Consider the following 20443-nt stretch of genomic DNA (forward strand, 5'->3'; position numbering starts at 1 on the left):
ACCAATAAAATATTTGATAAATTATTTTTCAAATAAAAATTTTTTCATTTAATTTTTGTTTTTTATATATAATTTTTTGGTTTTTTTTTTAAATGGTATTTAATTAACAGTCATTTTTTTTTTTTTTTTTCTTTTTTATCTCGATGAAAATACATTCTCGCGGAAAGTCTTTTTATTTATTTTTTTTTTTCTTTTTTTTTATTTAAATATCACGATTATTCTATGTCTAACTTTGGTCATCAACACGTGCGCACAGGAAAATAGGGTGTAATATCATTGAAAAGACCAAGATCCCATTTGTCCAATGCAATGACCTGAAAATTATTAAAATTCAATAAATATGTATTTATTTAATTGATGATGTTTGCATATTGTTTACCTTGATCATCAAAAGTGGCCAACGTGAATTTACTGAGTTTATTTGTAAAACTACCAGTATTTGTTATCACAGTGGCTTCGGTTCGATTTGTGGTGGTATCAATTGTTTCATCAATTTGACGATATTCTTCGGCAAATCCCGAAATCAATGTGTCCATCATTATTGCCTTTAAAATTATTAAATTAATTATTCAGTTATTATTTTATTTTATTTTTTTGTCATTGCAATTTTTTCGATTTAAAATAATTAATAATTTAATTAATTTACAAATGTTTTTTTAAATTTAATTAGCTTGTAAAAATGCTGTCAAATTGATAATTGAATATTTTCTATTTAATTAAAAAATATGAAAAATTTAATTGTCGAATTTTTATAATTTTTGTTTTTTTTTTTCGATTTTTAAAAAATTAATTTTACATGAAATTTTTTATTATAAACAATAATTAATTTTAATATTTTAAATAAATTGCTGTAAATTTTTTAAAAACTATTACTAATAAATTTTTATTTTACTTTATTTTGATATTTAAAAAATTTTTAATTTCAAATTTTATTGGATATATATTTTAGTTTTTAATTTTTGTAAATTAAAAAAAAAGTAGTAAATTAATTAAATTATTAATAAATATAATTGTTAAATTAAAAAAATAATAATACTAACTTGTCTTGAAAAAACTTGTAGTATTTTAAAAACACGAGTTCCATTTTCACGAACTGGAAATTGTAGAAATAAACAAGGCAAACAATCAGGATTATTTTCATCAGATGGTTTTGCCATTTCCCAGCTTAATTCTGAATATTTTAATCCAAGTAATAAGCTCTATAAACCACCAATAAAAAACATACCCAAATTAAATTACAAAACAAAAAACTAAATTAATATAAAAACCAAGTCGTTAACTTACACATTCAAAATCATCAACAATATAAACACCAGTATTATTAATTGCAATTAATACTCTTAAATCACGATTCATAATCCATGATGCAAGACCACGTACTGGTTTTTCAATTTGTCCTTGAAAAAATGCAGCTCCATAACTTGGTAAACCCCAACAAAATTCAAGATATTTTCTAACAAGTTTACGTGAATTTGTATTTGTACCAGCATGATTTGGTATTCTTTTATATTGTTCAAGTAAACGTGCTTCTGGTGCCCCCTTACCACCAACAATACCAAGACCAAAACCTAAACCAGTTAAAAAATTTGGACATGTTTGATGATTTGGTAGAAATTTTTTTCTATGTTTTCTAAAATATGCAAGTGTATGAGTTTGTGGATTATATGGTCCAAGTTCAATTCTTGCTTGAAGTGCACCAAGGCTAGCATATCTTGCTTGTCCTTCACAAGGATATCTTCCTGCAAACGAAAAAAAAAAAAACAATCAACATCAGCTCATAAATTATATAAAAATAAATAAATTACCTTCAAGAACATTTTGTTTAGCCTCAGCATAAAGTAATTCCAGCACTTTTGGATCTTTTATTTGTTCTTCATCTCTTCTTGTTAAAAAAACATTTCTTTTCATATATAATATTGGCTCTTCATCATAATTATTTCTATGTAAAGCATATTTTTTAATTAAATTATTCCATTTATTTGCAATATCAATTGGCCTATGATTTGGTCGTAATTGTAATTCAAGTTGTAATGAACACATCCATAGAGAAAATATTGTTTGTCCATTTATTGATGACAATTTTGATAAACCCAATTCACTATCTGATTGTAATATTGTTTGTATTTGTTGTACAGTTGTATTACGTTCAATTTCCATTGATAAAAATACACCTGACATTAAATAAACAGCAATACGAACACTTTGTCGTGGCACATGTTGATTTTGTTGATTTTGTTGATTATTTATTGGCTCTATTTTTGGTGATATTATATCTGTTGACAATATCAAATATTAATTCAATAATTACACATTATTTTTCCTCATATTTTACCATACAAAACCATTATTTATGATTTATTTTTTTACAAAGCTAATCTAGGTCAAACAAAGAAAAATAAAATAAATAATTGATTCAAATTAAAACAACTCACGTGGTGATGGATGATTTTCTTTTTTGTATACATTTGGATATCTTCTTGCTGATGATGCCTGTGATCTTCTGATACAGTCTTCTTGATCCATTCTATGTAACTCCATAGAATAAATAAATAACAAATGAAAAAAAAAAAAAAATAAAAGAAAATAAATTCTATTTTCCTTTACTTTTTCAATTAAAAAAAATTTCTACGTTATTTTTATTTTTCCATAAATATGCCTGTCTTTTCTTGTACGTTCCCTTCGTATCATTATCGTAAAATTATTTGTAAACATTAAATCATCATCATCATCACAAATAAAACAAAAAAAAAACATAATTAATAATAAATAAATAAATTGTTTGTTTATAATAATTGCTAATGTAATTGTTTTTTTTTTTTTAAATAATATAAAATACACTTTTTTTACGTTTCATTTTGTATTTTTTTCACAGCACTATTGTGTTTTATTTATCAAATCAAATCAATGTTTTATTTATCTTTTTTATTTCATGTAATTTTTTAATTGTTTTGTTGTTAAATTATGAATAAACTTTACGATTATTTTATTGATAAATAGTGTATTTTATTTTGTTGGAAATGTGATAACATTGCCTCGAGTATCATTTGAGTTGTTTTGGGAGGTGAAGTATTGATTTTTTTCTTCACCTCATCGTGGGCTTGTTTGATACACTCATCATCAAGCATATGGCCCAACGCTTGCGCACTTAATAATTATTTAAAAAATTATTATTAAAATAATAAATATAATAACAACAATAACTTCTGTTTTTTTTTTGTATTTTAATTTTTATATTGTTACGTTAATTTACAATATTGGATTATCTCAAAGAGAAACAATTCATTAAATACAAAAACAAAAAAAAAAAAATGAAAATATTCGAATGATTCATAAACGTAATGATAATTCTTATTTATTATAAATAAAAAGCGAAGAAAAAAAAAGAGAATTGACAATAAAAATTAGCTATGATATAAAAAAAAAAAAAAGAATATATTTAATTGTATTTTTAATATTTTTTTTTTTGATTTAATTATATCAAATCAGCAACGTTCATTGGCATTTCATCAATTTGGGTAGAATAATATTGTTCAATGTCACGAAGGATACGTATGTCATCAGTTTTAACAAAATTAATTGATACACCTTTTCTTCCAAAACGTCCAGATCTTCCAATTCTGTGGATGTACAATTCACGATTGTTTGGTAAATCGTAATTAATTACAAGTGATACTTGTTGTACGTCAATACCACGTGCCCATACGTCTGTTGTGATAAGTACACGACTGTTTAAAACAAAAATACATTAAAATTATTAGTAAATCATCAAAAAAATATTATTTAAAATTAAAAATATACATTTATAAATTTTACAACATGTAAATATATTATTTATATTTAAATAATAATGGAAAAATAATAATTTTAATAGCTATTTCTTGATAAATTTTGGTGGATTAATAATTGATGTATTTACCTTTGTCCTGATCGAAATTCTTTCATAATATTATCACGTTCTTTTTGTGGCATATCACCATGCATAGAGCAAACAGTGAAATTAGCTTCTCTCATTTTATCAGATAACCAATCAACCTTACGTTTTGTATTGCAAAATATAACAGCTTGTGTTATTGTCAGTGTGTCATAAAGATCACAAAGTGTATCAAATTTCCATTCTTCTCTTTCAACAGCAACGAAAAATTGTTTAATACCTTCAAGAGTCAATTCATCACTGTAAAAAAAAATAAAAAATTACAATGATTTGTCTGCTTGATGTTCAAGTAATAATTATTTGTTTTATTTTTTAATTTAAATACTAACCGTTTAACGAGAATACGAATTGGATCAGTCATGAATTTTGATGTCATTTCAAGAATTTCATGGGGTAATGTTGCTGACACAAGAACAACTTGTGTTGCTGGTGGAAGATAACGATAAACATCATAAATTTGTTCTTTAAAACCTTTGTTTAACATTTCATCAGATTCATCTAGAACCAACATTTTAATTGCTCTTGTACGTAGAACTCTTCTTTTAATCATATCTAAATTTTAAAAAACAAATAAAACATTTAATATATTAATAAATTAACCAAGATCAAGGACATAATATCAACGAGTTTTAAATAAAAATAATACTTGTTTAACTAGATCAACTTTCAAATGATAAAAACCAGTTTAAAAAAAAAAAAAATGATGATGTTAAGTGAAGGGTAAAGTGTGTAATTTGCTTATAAATTTATTTACCAAATACTCTTCCTGGTGTACCAGAAACAACATGTTGTCCATAATCAAGTTTTCTAATATCTTCACCAAGATTCGTACCACCAATGCATGCATGACATTGTACATTCATAAAATCACCAAGTGCCAATATGACTTTTTGAATTTGTACAGCTAATTCACGTGTTGGTGATAATACTAATACTTGTGTTTCACGTACTGTTGTATCAAGTGATTGAAGAATTGATATTGAAAATGTTGCTGTTTTACCAGTACCAGATTGTGCCTGTGCAATAACATCACGACCTTTCATTATTGGCTTTATTGAACGTTGTTGAATTGCTGATGGTTTTTCAAAACCTATTTAAACAGAAATTATATATTATTTTCATTTAATTTAACAATAATATAGCTGTTGTTGTTGTTGTAATTTAGCTATTATTTTTTTATAGCCAGGATGTAATAATCCAGAGCTAGACGAATGTTTGTGTTGGGAAATTGAGGTTAGGATATGTGGTTGTTTTTTGTTGTGAGTTAATTAAATTACCGTAAGCGTAAATTCCTCGGAGAAGCTCTTCTCTGAGTCCCATGTTGTCAAAAGTTGGTACAACTTCAACATCTTCACTTGTTTCAAATTCAACATTTGATAAATCTTCGCTTTGTGCGACACGACGAGATGATTTGCTTTCTGCCATTTTGGCAAACGCAGGCAAACGTGAAAACACAAACTCACAAATGCTCGAAACCACTCGAAACTATTCCCCCTATTCCCAGAGTAATAATAATCAAAATGATGGATTAAAGCTTCGATATTGTTCGATATGTTGTGTTTGATGTTTTCTCGTTATATCGTTGGGTTTTTTTTTTTTTGTAAATAATCGATATCATAACGGTAAGGCAAATCCCTGCCTTGCTTCTCATTACACTCATATATATAAGTATAATATAAAAAAAAATATAAAATAAAGAATTCTTTTTGATAAGGTAACAATTGATGGAAAACACAATTAAAAAAGACAATTTTTTTTTTTTTTAAATAATACAAAGCATATTTTTTATAACACCAGATAAAAAAATTTATTTATATTTATTAATTTTTTTACTTATAATAAAAAATCATGTGAAATATTTTTCAATTACTTTATCAATTTATAAATTAAAAAAAAAAAAAAGAATATATTTATAAAATGTTCTTATTTAAAAAGAAAAAAAAATAAACTAAACATTGGACGAAACCAAAAGCGCCAAACTTTAAATTATGGAAAATACTAAATAAGTTAGAATATTTTTTAATTTTTGTGTTTAAATATTCACATTATTTATTAACTTATTTATATTCTCTATAAAATTTATAAAAAAAGTAACATATTCATACATGTAAAAGAAGTGATTTTTTTTTTAATGCTATGGTAATTTATTGTATAAATTAAAATTTATAGATAAATTGAAAAAATATACACTCTAAGTTTCATTTACATATTTAATAAATTAATTACAGACTTACCTGTCACTTGTTTTGATATTATCAACTTCAGTATCACTTTTCTCATATTGTTGAAACAACAAATAATTTTGGATATTTAGCAATACGATAAATGACTCAACTGCATTGCCATCATCAACAAAAAAATTAACTTCAACAACTAAATATGAAAGACGATCATGTGCTCTTTTTTGCTTATTATTTTCAAATGACAATTAATTGATGAACCATAAATTATCTCATTTAATAAATTCAACAATTCCAAATTTAAATAAAGAGAGTAATTATCAAGAGCAGAATAAACAAAAATTATCATCATCATCGTCATCACATGAATATTTATACACCAATGACAGACCATTTAAATGTATGAATAAATTGTCATAAAAAATATACATCAAAAAGTAAGCTAAATGCTCATATGAGATTACACACAAAAACAAATATTTATCAGTGTATTTTTTTTGATTACGTATGTAACACAATTAAAAAAGACAATTTTTCTTTTTTTTTTTCCAACTGAATTTGATAAATTTAATTATAATAAAGTAACATAATACAAAGTATATTTTTTGGGAAAAAAAAAATACAAAGAACAACAACCTATTTTAATTAACTGCAGTTTTAGCTGCTGCAGCTATTTTACTTATTTTAATCTCAATTTTGTTTTGTTTTTTTTTTGATACAGTTGAAATTGAATAATTTCAATAATAAAGTAAATTAAACTAAAAAGATTTTTAAAAAAATACAAAAGAACAACTTATTGTAATCAGTAAGTTGAGCTGCTGTTGCAGCTACTTTTTTTAATTTAACAAATAGAAAAATTAATTTACATGACTTGAATAAATTATTTGCCAAAAAAAAATCATTAAAATAAATATCATTTATCAAATTAACAAATGGAATTTAATTGAGAAAGGAAAAATAACTTATGAAAATTAAAATCATAAATTTCTTAACGTCCGATATTTTATTTTGATACAATTTTTAATTTTTTTCATTATTTTATCATTAATTATTATTTTAATTATAATTCATAAATGTGTGTATGGTTCTACGTACCCAAGTCCATAGAAAAAAAAATTAAAGAAACATTTTTTAATAATTAAGTAATTAATTAAAAGGATTAAATTGGTTTTTTTTTTTCGAATAGCACTGGTGGCTGCTTGCATCCATAATTTGACGACAGGATCGTGTGTCCCTCTCAAATAAATTAGAAAAAAATTGAAAATTAAAATTCTATTTGAAATATAAGAACAGAAAAAGTTATTAGCTTGCGAATGTTATTTTTAAATAGTTGATTTAGAAAGAAAAAAAGATTGTTTTTTAGCACAAAGCAAATTAATTAATAAATTAAAATGTGAATTATAGATATGTGTATATAATTATTAATATGAAAAATTAATTTTCAAATAAATTAATATAAATAAAATTAATATAAAAATAATCAATGAAAAAAATTCGCTGATGATATGTAAAAGGGTTCCTTAATCTTTAATAAATTGACATAGAAATTTACATAAATAAATTTATAAAAAAACAAAATTAATAAATAAATTAAAAAACAACGATGGATGTCTTTTGTACTTTGTTAATGACTGTTTGTATAATTTTTTCATCGGCAATAGCAATTTTGTATAAAATATAAATTTTATAATCTGACAATGTTTTTATATTTTTTAATAAACAATTATTAATAGAATGAAGAAAAAAAAAATTAATTCAATAATTGAGAACCCTTGGTTATTATTAATAATTATGAATAATTGTCATGATGCCTTGTTTAGGTGATTAAAAAAAAATATAGGTATAAATGAATAATCGTCGTCAATTGCAAAAATGGTTGAAAAATATGAATTTAAAAACAGACACAAATAAATGTTCACAATATTATATAGGTAAAGCTCTTTCTCTTTTAGCCTTTGCAAATAAATTATAAATTGCCCAACAAAAAAATTAATTACAAAAAAAAAAAAAAATTTGTGCTGAGCAAACACGTGGTCAGCGTGGTCAACATCAATAAAAATTGAAGCTTTCGACGTTAACCGATGTTAACCGACGTCGCTTCACATAGGGATCTCTAGAGTTGAGAACTGATGGAACTGATCATATTGATGCTGCCCACTGTGTAGTACACACGTGGTGAACGATTAATTAAAATACATTATTTATAACAGTCAAACTTAAAGGAGTTCGAATGTGTATTGTGTATTAGTGGAAAACAGGATCGTCTACTCCAAAAAAAGTGAAGGGTGCCGCATAAAATTTTATCAATTTTTACAATAGCCCTATAGCATTGAGGTGCCCACTAGGCTACATTTCTTGTTTGTTGTTTTTTTGTTCGAACTTTGAACTCCCTTGAGGTTGATTCCGAGCCGCATTACCGAACCAATATTTATGCCACGAAGGGCCCGTATAACGCTATTTTTTATTTCCGTGTCCTGAAATTTTTGTGGTGCCACTGATGTAAAAAACCAAGTTCATCAAGCGGCAACACACTAGCAAACAAAGTTTACGTCGTACACCAAAACCATGCTTGTGTTCATGTCTGTGTGCCGCGCATATCTAGCAAAGTTTTAATATTTTAAAGTTATTTATTTTTAAAAAACCACGTCAGAAAAAATTTAAATTTTTTGAGTAGATTCGTTTTTTTAAACACTTCAATTTGATCGTAATTTGAAAGATTTATATCAGACAGCGAACTAGCTAAAAATGTAAAGTATGGCCTATTCTCGTGTGTAAAAATTGTCAACTTTGACACCCATTATCGCAAAAAAACCACGTCAGAAAAAATTGAAAAAAATTTACAAGATAGATAATTATTTCATTTAAAAAAAACCCAATATAAAAAAATCTATCAGAAACTCAATTATTCAGAATCAACCTTAAGCACCCTTAAAAATCTTTTTGTCATTTTAAATACAATTTATTAAAAAATATTAACATTTTTTTATAATAAGTGAGTTCAAAATGTTGGGTGAATTAAAAGTCGACAAAATTTTTAAAAGAAAATGTGAAAATACAAGTCAAACAAGTTCTACAAAGTCATATGAAAAACGTCAAAAGGTTCGTTTTTTATAATATAGTAAATTAAACACTATACATTATTGTATAAATATAAATCTATTATTTATTTTTTTTAGATATATCATCAGCATTATGATCATTCCTATGCCAAAAAAATAATAATGATTGACTTTATTAATGATGATTGCCTGAGTGAAATATTTATGTATATTCCAGTATGTGAAAGACCGAAAATTGCACAAGGTATGATGAATAACATATCAATTGTTTATTTAAAAAAAAATTATTTGGTAATTGTCATAATTGATAGTATATTATAATAAATTTGTAATTAATTTTTTTTTCAGTATGCAAAAACTGGAATAGAGTTGTTCATTCTTATTGTTTTAAAGTAAACAAACTTGAACTATCTCATTGGGAATATGATTGTCCTCAAAACTCTTTAGAGCAATTTAAAACAAATGAGAATAAATCAAGTTTCTTAAGATCACTTCTTGATAAATGTTGCGGTTATTTAACAGAAATAGACTTGGTAGCTTATGATAATTCTAACATAGTGCCTATTGTTAATAAATCTTGTCCAAACCTAGTGAAACTTCGACTGAGATTGAAATATCCTTTTGATAATAATGATTTAGAAAATGCATTTTCACGTATGTCTAAACTGAAAATATTAAAAATTATATTTCAACGTACTCCTAAAATACCGAAGACTCTAATTTTATCATTGAAAAACGTTGCCAATACTTTAAATGAACTCATTCTGTTAAGTCAAAGCGAAGACACATTGACATTGAGTCAATTCCCAAACTCATTCTTGGGTGTAAGTTGAACTATTTATATGTATTACAATTAAAAAATTAAAAAATATTATTTTTACTCTTTACATTTAATTACAAATAATTTATTTTACAGATAATTCCTCAACTAAAAGCCTTGAAAAAAATTGAAATTGGTGGTATAAAGATTTCCTGCTGCGTAGCTGAGGCTATTGCTGATGCTAAATTAAATTTTCATCATCATGAGTATATTTGTGAAAATTATTTAAACATTAAGCTTGTGGATATCACACACCTTTATTTAACCGATACTGAGAAACTTACAGATGATATTTTGTATATGATTGCCAATAGCTTCAAATTCTTAGAATATTTACATGCAAATTGTTCATCAGTAACTGATGTTGGTATACAAGCAATTACAAAGATGAAACATTTAAAATATCTTCATTTAGGTGGCAAAAGTAACATCACTGATTCTTCATGGAAATCGCTCAAAGGGCTGCTATCATTGGTACTACCAGAAAGTTATAAAATAACTAACAATACCATTGAAAAAATTCTTGAAAATTCACCATTTATGGGAGCGTTGAAGTTAAAAGATACAAGTATAACTCCTGAATTTATAAAAACAGCAAAGAAAGTATCAAAAAAACGTAAAATATTATTGAACTTATATGTTCATTTTTTTAATTGTTGTGTGGCTCAGAAAAAAACGAAATATTCGATTGTTCGTTGTCTCTGTTGTGTAAAAAAAAGAAACAAAACAAAAGCTCAAAAAATCATGTAATGGATATTTCATTTTAGCAAAATAAAAAAAAAAAATTAAAAAGTCTTAGTCAGACTTTGAATATAAATAGATGACGCATGCTGATAATATTATTATTATTTTTTTCATCTTTTATTTAAAAATTTTCTTAAAAAAAAAAAATTTGTTTTAAATAAGATAATAAAAAAATAATAATATTATCAGCATGCGTCACGCTATTTATTTCCAAAATTTCCCGTAAAATATTTTTTTTTCTCCGCTGATTATTTATAAAATTCAAAATTTAAAAATAGAAAATACCGATAATTTATCTAACAATCGGTAAGGTAGAAATATTTACAAACCAATTTTACCGGAAAACCAAAGAGTATTATATATATATATAATAAATTATTTAAACATAAAAATTCAGAAGATATTAATGAAGTACCAGATAGTTATTTGAGTGATATTAATATAGATAATAAAAAAGAACTTGATGGATATGTTGATGTTAGTTTGAATAGTATTGCAAAACCACTTACACAATTTCAATTTGATTCTTTCCTGTTGATCCTGATTCACGTTCAGACAAGGTAAAAATATTTTTATTTTGTATTTTTTTATATATTTTTTATGATAAATTGTTAATTTTTATTTTATTTGATTATTATTTGATATATTTTTTTTCAATAAAGTGGGTTTTAACTTTCACGGATAAAACGATTAAAAAAAAAAAACAAAAATCATTAAACACACAAATATTAGAATTGGAAAAGTTTTTTTTTTTTTCTAAAATATTTGTCAATTACTTTATTAATTTAAATTTAAAAAAAAAAAGAAAACAGTATATTTATAAAATATTATTATTTAAAAAGAAAAAAAAATAAACCAAACATTTTTCAGATTAAATTACTAGTACTCGTTGTATTTAAATTTTAATATAATTTTTTTCTATCAAATAAAATGCAAAAGTAAAATTAAGCTTCTCAACTAGTTATTTAAAATAAATTAATAAAAAGAAATTACGAAAAAATTATTTATCAAGTTTTAAATATCTACTAATAATTAGCTACTTAATAATCATAAAATTTTTTATATAAATAGTTATTTATTATACTAATAATTGCAGGCTAATATTTTCATCTATAAAAATTTGTTAATCGAAAAAAAAAAATAAACAAAAAAATCATTTATCCAATATATTTAAATCCTTTAACAACTTCTTTTGACTGGTACCACAAGTATGGTTTTTTCGTGCAAATTTGAATGATATTAATTGGAATATCATCAACAGATGATTCATCATTGTCATGATGAATTTTAACAATATTCATACATGTACAATTTGGATTGATAGTATCATTATGTTTAATTTTAATTGAGATACAAGTTGATGTTTGAATTGGTGGTGTATATTGTGGCTTTGGTAAAAAAAAATCTGACTTGGTACTTGCGTCACTTTTTTGAACAAGAACAAATGTGTTTGTTGGTCCTTGAGGAAGAGCCATGGCATCTTGAAACTCGTCACTTTTAATTAAACATCTGTAAATAATTTTAATTTAATTAGTAAAATAATTACAATTTGTTATTTAAAAGGAGGAATATAATTTTTTTTTACCTCATTAATGTCAACAGAGGCTTTCTATATGAGTGCTGATATTCCATATGTTTTTTGCTACTTAATATATTATCTGGAAGTTCAAATTTAACCAAAAATTTTGGTGATACTGGTGTTGCACCAATGACAATAATAACTTCTCTAACATCACATTCATTTGTATGTAATTGACATGTTAATTCATCAGTTATAAGCTCAATTGTTGCTAATAAATTTTTAATTGTATTGTTATTTTTATTTGTTGGTTTATTTGTTTTTTGTAGTTGTAACAATGTATCATATGGAAATGGTATTTGTTGTTTTTGATATAATATATATTTCATAGATTCAATTATTAATTTCGAGCATGAATTACTTGTTAATGGTTCATCAAGATCAACAGATATTGTTGTTTCTTTTTTATTTATTTTTTTAGTAAACATTGTTCAAATATTTATAACCTCTTTTTATCACTTTCTAATTACTATTGTTTGTTCTCTATTAATTGTATGATAATTACTTGTGGCATTTATTAATATCACTTGTTTTAATTCTTGTTAATTTTAATTGTTTAATTGTTAAGTATTTGTTATTAAAAATTTTATTTTGTAAATATAAATAAACAAAATTTTATCATACACATGACTTGATGACAGATAAATAAAAATATTGTAAATGCGCTTGCGTGGCTGATAAAAAATAAATAAAAAAATACTCGTTGCTTTTTCGATTGTTATCGATGTGTTTTCGATAGTCTTCAGCTTCAGGATGATATTTATTTATTAATAAAAATAATTTACTTTTACTGAAAAATAAAGTATAATATTATAAAAATTTGTTAATTATAAATATTTTATTAATTATTTTAAAAGTTTTAAAAAATATATTTATAATTAATGTGTTGTGTTGTGTTGAATTTCGGTAATTTAAAACAATTTAAAATTTGGCTCATTAAGTTGAGAATTAAACATGGCTGCCGTTAGCCCCTCAGCGCCGCTGTTTTTGTACTAATCTGAAATTTTTTTTTTTTTCCTCTTCCTTTTTTTTTGGTGGCCTTATTGACACGTGAAACAATGGTAAGTTTATTAACAAATATTAATTAAATTTTATGCAATAAATACCATAAATATAATATAAATTGTTTAAAAATATTATTGGCTAGTGATTAAATAATTTAATACAATTATTTACGAGGTTTTAAAGTCATGATATAGTTAATCAATTGAGATCAATGTTGCATAACCTCAAATTTATTAATATTGAAATAAATTTTGTTAATGTTAATTTTTTGATATATTTATTTTATAGACTAAAAAACGCAGAAATGGAGGAAGGTCAAAGCATGGCCGTGGTCATGTTAATCCAGTAAGATGTACAAATTGTGCACGTTGTGTTCCAAAGGACAAAGCAATCAACAAATTTGTCATTCGTAATATTGTTGAAGCAGCTGCTGTTCGTGATATCAACGAGGCTAGCGTATATGAAAGCTATCAATTACCAAAATTGTATGCTAAATTACATTACTGTGTATCATGTGCAATTCACTCCAAGGTTGTACGTAACAGATCAGCAACTGATCGTCGTATCAGAACACCACCAGTTCGTAATTTTGGAAGAGGACCACCAAGACCAGCTGCTGTTAAAAATTAATTAACAATAATCCATTATGCACAAATATATTTTTAAAAATTGATTTACAAAAAAAAATAAAAAAGCAAATTTTAAAAATTATATGAAAGGTTTTAATCTATTATTATTGTTATTCGTTTGTTTATTTTTTTAACAGATATATTAATCATAGAATAACTCGTTAAATTTGAGGACAGCAAGTTTCATCTTTTTCTGGTGTTGGTTATTATTTTTTTGGAGTAATTTTTCTTATCTTGTTTGTCATCATCATCACAAATTGGAATTATTTAAAGAAGAGTTGGTTCATTCTGAATGTTGTACTAAGGCAATGTCATCCATCTAGACTCCAACAATAATCGTCTTGGCAGTGAACACCTTCATTCTAAATTATTGGTTTGATCTATAAAATCAAAACAAACAAACACTAAATGTCATTGACAATAAACAATAATATTTTTTAATAAACAGTGTAGGATAAATTAAAAAAAGGATTCAAACAAGTCAAACAAAAAACAGGCCCTAAGACTCATCTTTTTCTGATGTTGGTTATTGTTTTTTTTTTTTGAGTAATTTTTCTTGTTTGTTATTAATTTAGGTGGTGGAATTGGTCTCCAATACAATTTACAAAATCAATAACAAATGTCTTGTATTGATTAGATTATTTGTTTTTTATTTTTAATATAAAATCAGGAATAACGTCACGAAATGATAAATCTCGAACGACATTTACAAAAGGTCAAACTATATTATCTACAAATATTATTTTTGCAAATGATAATTAAATTAAATAATCTCTAAAATTTCCATTGAATGTCATTGAAAGATCATTGAAAATAGTGGGGCAACTTGTTATTTAATGCTCAGTTTAAATTTCGATGAAACAGTCTCAACCCAAAAGCAATAATAACTGTTTAAAAAAACAAAAAAAAAAATGAACAAACTTAAAGCATTATCTAAAGAGCAAAAAGATTGTTGGATTGAAAATGGTTACGTTAAATTATCAAATATATTTTCAACGAAAGAAATAGAAGAAATAAGTAAAGAGTATGATGATTTATTTGAACGTAAAAAACAAGAAGATATTGATGGATTAGAATCAGCTTGGATAGGTGATGACATGAAAAAACTTTCTGGAAATCGTAACACAACGGTAAAAATAAATTATATATTTCACATAAATTCCATTGATTAAAAAAAGAATAAAATATATTATTAATTTCAGGTAAAATCAATTCATAATTTACAAATGCACAGTGGTGTATTTACAAAATTAATAACAAACGAAAAATTACTAGATGCACTTGAAGATGTACTTGAAACTGGTGACATTTTACTTCATCATACAAAAGCTCATGTTAAACCACCAGAAAAAGGTGCACCATATTTGATGCATCAAGATTATCCATATTTTCCTTATAAAAATCATACAATGTTAGCTGTATTTCTTCATCTTGATGATACAACACCAGAAAATGGTGGTTTAGCTATTTATCCAGGTAGTCAAAAATTAGGACCATTACCAGATCGTGTATTAATTGATGATAATGGTGATTCATATCATTATGTTGATCCTGATAAATATCCATTATCAAATGCAACATCAATAAGTGCTAAAAGAGGAGAAATAATTATGTTTTCTTATCTACTACTTCATGGATCATACTTAAATTTATCAAGCAGACCAAGAAGGATGTTTCTCATGCAAGTTAGAGCTGCTGATGATGAACCAACTAAAGATGTTCATAAATCACCATGTCAAGGTCTTGTTTTGAGAGGTAGAAATACATCACGTGTTGCTAATATGCTCAACAGATTTACATTGTAATTAGTTGAATAAAAAAATTTAACACATGTAGAAGAAAAAAAAAAAAGAATAAATAAAACAAGAAAATATTATAATTATTTTATTTAATTATTTATTTTTGTTTGAGGTTGTATATTTTTATAAAAAATAATTATAATTTTTATTATTTAAAAAACAATTATGTCACTTGATCAGAAAAATAAATTTATTGATAATTTTTCATCAATTGAAAATGATATTATTGATAATGAAAATAATGAAGAAGAAAATTTTTATTCAATGGAAAATTTTAATGATAAAGATAAAATTTTTAATGATAAATTGACAAAGTTAGAGTCGTCTAAGTTTGTAAATGTAAATCAAGAAGATGATAATTTTTTAGACAATTATTATTCAAATGAAACTGAAGAAGAATTTAAAGTTGTAAATAAATTATCATTAACAAAATCTTTTGGTAATTTTGAGCAGGGAGAAAATAATTATAATGAATTTTATAAGCTAAATAATAACGATGATTATGAAAATTATGATGAGAATGTTGATGAATCATTTGACAAAATATTGGAAATTAAAAAATCAACAGAAAATAGTGATGTTTCACCAGAGAAAAATAATTTTGATGATAATTATTCATCAGAAGATGAAGTTGATGATAAAATTGCTGATTATGATGACTATGATGATGATTATAAGCTAGAAAATAAATCATTATCCTCATTTTTAAGTAGCAGAAAATTAGGTCGTGACTCAAATGACTATTCACTCAATTTCGATTATAAAAAAAATTCATTTGGCGATTCACTATTGGATTTTGATGGAATGATAAGGTTTAGATATTCATCAGTTGAAGAAAATCGTCTTAGTAAAATAGCAGAATTAAAAGAAGTATGGGAAGAATATAAAAATATTAAAATAAAAAATACATATCTTCATAAAAGGTGTAAAGATATTTTGGCTAAATTAAAAATCATGAGTTATTTTGAACAAACAAGTGAAATATTCAACATATTATCAAATGAAAAGTAAATTAATTGATTATATTTAAATGGAATTATCAATTTAAAATAAAATAATGTATATTTTCTCTAGGTATAAATTAAAATTAGAAGATTTTCAACAAATAAAAAATGATTTTGAGGAAAAAAAAATTTTTTACATCAAAGAAATTGATAATTTAGAAAAAGAATATACAAAATTTCGAGATATTTATGAAGTTAATAATCAAGAATTGTCCTCAACGATATATAACATTGGTAATAGCTGTTTTCCAAAATTAAATGATAAAAAAATTCAATATTTATTGAATAAACAAGAAAAAAAAAAGCTCCAACTTGCTGAAATGAAAATTAAATTTTTTAAAAAGCAAATAATTTATGATATTATTAGTGAAAAAATTAAATATTATGAAAATATGTTTGGTGAGAATTTAACAATGACTAAATATGAAAATTTACTGGAATCAAAAAATCTAAAAATTGATAGACTTGATGAACGAGATAATGATTTTTTTAAATGCCAAAATAATTTCTATTGGACTGTTCCTGTGAGTTGATTGATATAGCAATAAAAAAAAAAATTTATAAATATTTATTTGAGCTTTATTTTAGGTGCTAGCACAAGTTAAACAAGTACTTGAATGTTTGCAATTTGATACGTTAAAATTATCATCAAAAATAAAAAAAATTGATGATGAAAAATTAAAAAAAAGAAAGCTAATTCTTGATCAACGAAAAAAAAGAGTTAATTTAAGAAATATAAATAATAAAATTCAACAAGAATCATTTCTTCTGGTTAATCCAAAATTCATGAGAAAAATGATATATTCATCAAATGAAATTAATGATTTAAAGCTAAAAATTAAAGAAATTGAAAAAACATTAAGTGACAATAAAAAAAGATTATCTGGACAATTAAAATTTGATTAAATTACTCAGGCATAAAAAATAACAAACGTTGAAGTCTTCTTGGATAACTAATAATTTCTTCTTCAATATTTTCATCAATTTTTTCCTCTTCTTCAATGATTTTTTTAACTGGACATTTATAAATTGTCAATTTAAGTAAACGAAAATCATTAACAATTGCAATTCTCAATAGTAAAATTAATAGTCCAAGAAACCAACACCAAGCCATTATCCATGAAAAAATCTAGACAAAATTAGAGTAATACAATTTAATGCAACTAAATTATTTTTTAAAAAAATTTAATTGTATAATTCATACTTGTAATGATGTATAAATATAGCAAAGGTCATGATCTGAATCTTCAAAAGCTTTCAAATAATGCTGAACAACATTACATTTTCTAAAATAAAAAATAAACAATAAATTTTATAATTATATCAATCAATTTTAAATAATAATAAAATCATTATTTACTTTGAATAAATAACATCAGTTTTGTTCATGTAATTAGTAGCAACATCTGTTAAATTTGTGGTAAAACTTGAATATCCATATGCAACATCATGAACAGCATAAAGGACAACTGGTGTGAAAATTAAATGAAATAAAATTGCAGGAGGAACAAGTCTCCATGGAGCTATAAATCTACATCAATAAATTCCACATTAATGATTAATCATAATTAATAATTATTTTCTTTTTTTGGTAAGTAATATTTAAAAAATAATAATCACATTCTCGTGTCATAGCCTCCTTTGCCACACATGGAAAAAAACATGAGCCAAATAATTCCAAACATACAAGAACATAAGCTAACTGAATGATAAAAATTACAATGACGTTGATTTTGAAATGATACAATCATATTACGTCGCCAATCTGGACTTGGTACATCTGGTATTTCATCCTCAATTGTTGCATCCATATCACGTAATAATCGTTTTGGTGATGGTGGTTTTAATTCACCCCAAATTGGACAGTTACCTCTAAATATATCATTCTATTTTTTTAAAAATTAAATTAATAAATTGCCATTGGTAAGTTTGTTGTTATTAAACTTACCCAAAATATATAAAATAATATTGAAGCAATATAACTACTCAATGCACAAAAAAAATACAATGTCATTGGTATTAATTTCCATAACTTTGATATTTCATTTGCATCACGTTCAATCATTTTTTGACGTATTTCAATCATTTCAAGACTTTCAATTTCTTCATTTGATAAATTATTATAATCATCAACTTTAACAGGAGCTGACATATTTTTAAAATTAATTTAAACACTCATTTGTCAGTCAAATGATTTATTTTATTTAAAAAAAAAAATTTAAAACAAATTCTAATCAATTAACAAAGACACAAACACTTATATTGTAAATAAAAAAAATAATTTGATAAATATTAAATGATAAATTAAACTTGATAAATATTAAAATTAATTAAATATATTTTTTTTTAGTAAAAAAAAACAGCATAGACACAGGCTACACAAAACATTGTTTCCTGAAAAAGAAAAAACATAAATATAAATAAATTATAATTACATTTGTTATTGTTTATTAATAATATATATTAAATTAATTATTATTAAATTAATATATTTATTTTTAACATACGTTTGAATAATTTCCATGAGCATAACTGTCTGCTTCAGCATCCCAAAGACAACGATTGCCCATTTTAACACCAGCTCCTCTTTGCTCACCAATAACAACATTAACTATAAATTTATATTGTTTATAATTAAGCTCTAAAATAATAATAATAAATATTAAATTAATTGTCAATGTTTATATTATATAAATTATATTATTTGACAATGTTATGAATAATATAAATGGTACCTTTAACTTTATTTCTAATTGTATCAGCAATCATCTTGATCCATATGTTGACTTCTTCAATATTATATTTTTTTGTTGATAATTGATCAAAGAGAACATTGTGAATAAGTTCTTTAACAACTTGTGGTTTAAATCTAAATAATAAATATGTTAATTAATAATTATATTATAAATTAAAATTAATTTTTGATGTTATTATTTTGATATAAAACTTTAAGGTTAATTTTGTTTTTTAACAATTAATATTTGTTATTTTTATTATTGTTTATTGGACTTTTTTAGCAGGTAATAATTAATAATTAAATAATATAATTAATGTATTTACTTTTCTGATAATTGTGGGCGCATTTGATAACCAGTTTCAGGTGAGCTTTGTTGATCAGCTTGATCAGAATCATCAACATTATCAATAGTTTCTGGTGATATTGTTTCATTCATCTTGTCTCTAATTAATAAATTTGTTTTTGATTCTTTTGTGATTGACATTGTCACTTGATTTATTAACAAATATTTATAATTAATAATACTTAATGTTAATAATAAAATGTAAATATTTTATACTAATTCTTTTGTTTACTTATTTTTTAGTCTGTTGTCATGAAAGCTGATTCCATGTTTCCATGTGATATTTCACTTGCGCAGGCGTATAATATTTCCCGCCAATAATTAAGAAAATCTCTCTGGTCTAATTGCAAAATTAATTTCGAGAGGTTTTCGATCTGCAGACTCGTTAACTTTATTATTTATATTTGCAGAATAATATAATCAAGATATTTGTACTCTCAAAAAAAAGTAAAAAATTATATTTAAAAATCAATTGATCAAGTTCAGCCATTGGATTAAATTAAATGTAAAAAGAAAAACATAATTTCATTGGTCAACGAATAAAATATATATTTATTCATGTAAGTAGAAAAATAATAATAATAAATAATTTTAAAATAAAATAATAAAATAT

General features: G+C 23.9%; 7 protein-coding genes across 8 annotated transcripts; 2 read left to right on the forward strand and 5 right to left on the reverse strand.

Annotated features, from left to right (window-relative positions):
- Nucleotides 1–24: 24 nt before the first annotated feature.
- Nucleotides 25–3090, reverse strand: LOC122855796 (FERM domain-containing protein 8). The gene is made up of 6 exons (XM_044157423.1): nucleotides 2433–3090; nucleotides 1806–2273; nucleotides 1285–1739; nucleotides 1041–1199; nucleotides 380–545; nucleotides 25–314 (listed from the first exon to the last, which is right to left on the reverse strand). The coding sequence occupies exons 1-6, from the start codon at nucleotides 2536–2538 to the stop codon at nucleotides 274–276; spliced, it is 1395 nt and encodes a 464-aa protein (XP_044013358.1). The 5' UTR covers nucleotides 2539–3090; the 3' UTR covers nucleotides 25–273.
- Nucleotides 3091–3200: 110 nt separating this feature from the next.
- LOC122855797 (eukaryotic initiation factor 4A-III) lies at nucleotides 3201–5443 on the reverse strand. Its single transcript, XM_044157424.1, has 5 exons — nucleotides 5209–5443; nucleotides 4686–5021; nucleotides 4261–4483; nucleotides 3917–4171; nucleotides 3201–3725 (listed from the first exon to the last, which is right to left on the reverse strand). Exons 1-5 carry the CDS (start codon nucleotides 5354–5356, stop codon nucleotides 3473–3475), a joined length of 1215 nt encoding a protein of 404 aa, XP_044013359.1. The 5' UTR covers nucleotides 5357–5443; the 3' UTR covers nucleotides 3201–3472.
- A 6391-nt stretch (nucleotides 5444–11834) lies between these two features.
- LOC122855799 (MAD2L1-binding protein-like) lies at nucleotides 11835–12874 on the reverse strand. The gene is made up of 2 exons (XM_044157426.1): nucleotides 12320–12874; nucleotides 11835–12243 (listed from the first exon to the last, which is right to left on the reverse strand). The coding sequence occupies exons 1-2, from the start codon at nucleotides 12739–12741 to the stop codon at nucleotides 11892–11894; spliced, it is 774 nt and encodes a 257-aa protein (XP_044013361.1). The 5' UTR covers nucleotides 12742–12874; the 3' UTR covers nucleotides 11835–11891.
- A 412-nt stretch (nucleotides 12875–13286) lies between these two features.
- LOC122855800 (40S ribosomal protein S26-like) lies at nucleotides 13287–14029 on the forward strand. Its single transcript, XM_044157427.1, has 2 exons — nucleotides 13287–13374; nucleotides 13607–14029. Exons 1-2 carry the CDS (start codon nucleotides 13372–13374, stop codon nucleotides 13946–13948), a joined length of 345 nt encoding a protein of 114 aa, XP_044013362.1. The 5' UTR covers nucleotides 13287–13371; the 3' UTR covers nucleotides 13949–14029.
- Nucleotides 14030–14195: 166 nt separating this feature from the next.
- LOC122855802 (probable alpha-ketoglutarate-dependent hypophosphite dioxygenase) lies at nucleotides 14196–17633 on the forward strand. Its single transcript, XM_044157430.1, has 2 exons — nucleotides 14196–15077; nucleotides 15150–17633. Exons 1-2 carry the CDS (start codon nucleotides 14859–14861, stop codon nucleotides 15750–15752), a joined length of 822 nt encoding a protein of 273 aa, XP_044013365.1. The 5' UTR covers nucleotides 14196–14858; the 3' UTR covers nucleotides 15753–17633.
- A 24-nt stretch (nucleotides 17634–17657) lies between these two features.
- On the reverse strand, nucleotides 17658–18843 carry LOC122855801. Its single transcript, XM_044157428.1, has 5 exons — nucleotides 18699–18843; nucleotides 18371–18636; nucleotides 18111–18281; nucleotides 17955–18036; nucleotides 17658–17879 (listed from the first exon to the last, which is right to left on the reverse strand). Exons 1-5 carry the CDS (start codon nucleotides 18834–18836, stop codon nucleotides 17658–17660), a joined length of 879 nt encoding a protein of 292 aa, XP_044013363.1. The 5' UTR covers nucleotides 18837–18843.
- Nucleotides 18844–19063: 220 nt separating this feature from the next.
- Nucleotides 19064–20137, reverse strand: LOC122855803 (dynein light chain Tctex-type protein 2B-like). Of its 2 annotated transcripts, none has more exons than XM_044157432.1 (4): nucleotides 19811–20137; nucleotides 19486–19619; nucleotides 19258–19361; nucleotides 19064–19144 (listed from the first exon to the last, which is right to left on the reverse strand). In XM_044157432.1, exons 1-4 carry the CDS (start codon nucleotides 19969–19971, stop codon nucleotides 19097–19099), a joined length of 447 nt encoding a protein of 148 aa, XP_044013367.1. In that variant the 5' UTR covers nucleotides 19972–20137; the 3' UTR covers nucleotides 19064–19096. The 2 variants fall into 2 exon arrangements, with proteins under 2 accessions (XP_044013367.1, XP_044013366.1); XM_044157431.1 differs by having other exon boundaries at nucleotides 19258–19391; nucleotides 19811–20127.
- Between the last annotated feature and the right edge of the window lie 306 nt (nucleotides 20138–20443).

This window comes from Aphidius gifuensis, linkage group LG4, assembly GCF_014905175.1.
Source record: "Aphidius gifuensis isolate YNYX2018 linkage group LG4, ASM1490517v1, whole genome shotgun sequence".
In the NCBI taxonomy this organism is placed as follows: Eukaryota; Metazoa; Arthropoda; class Insecta; order Hymenoptera; family Braconidae; genus Aphidius; species Aphidius gifuensis.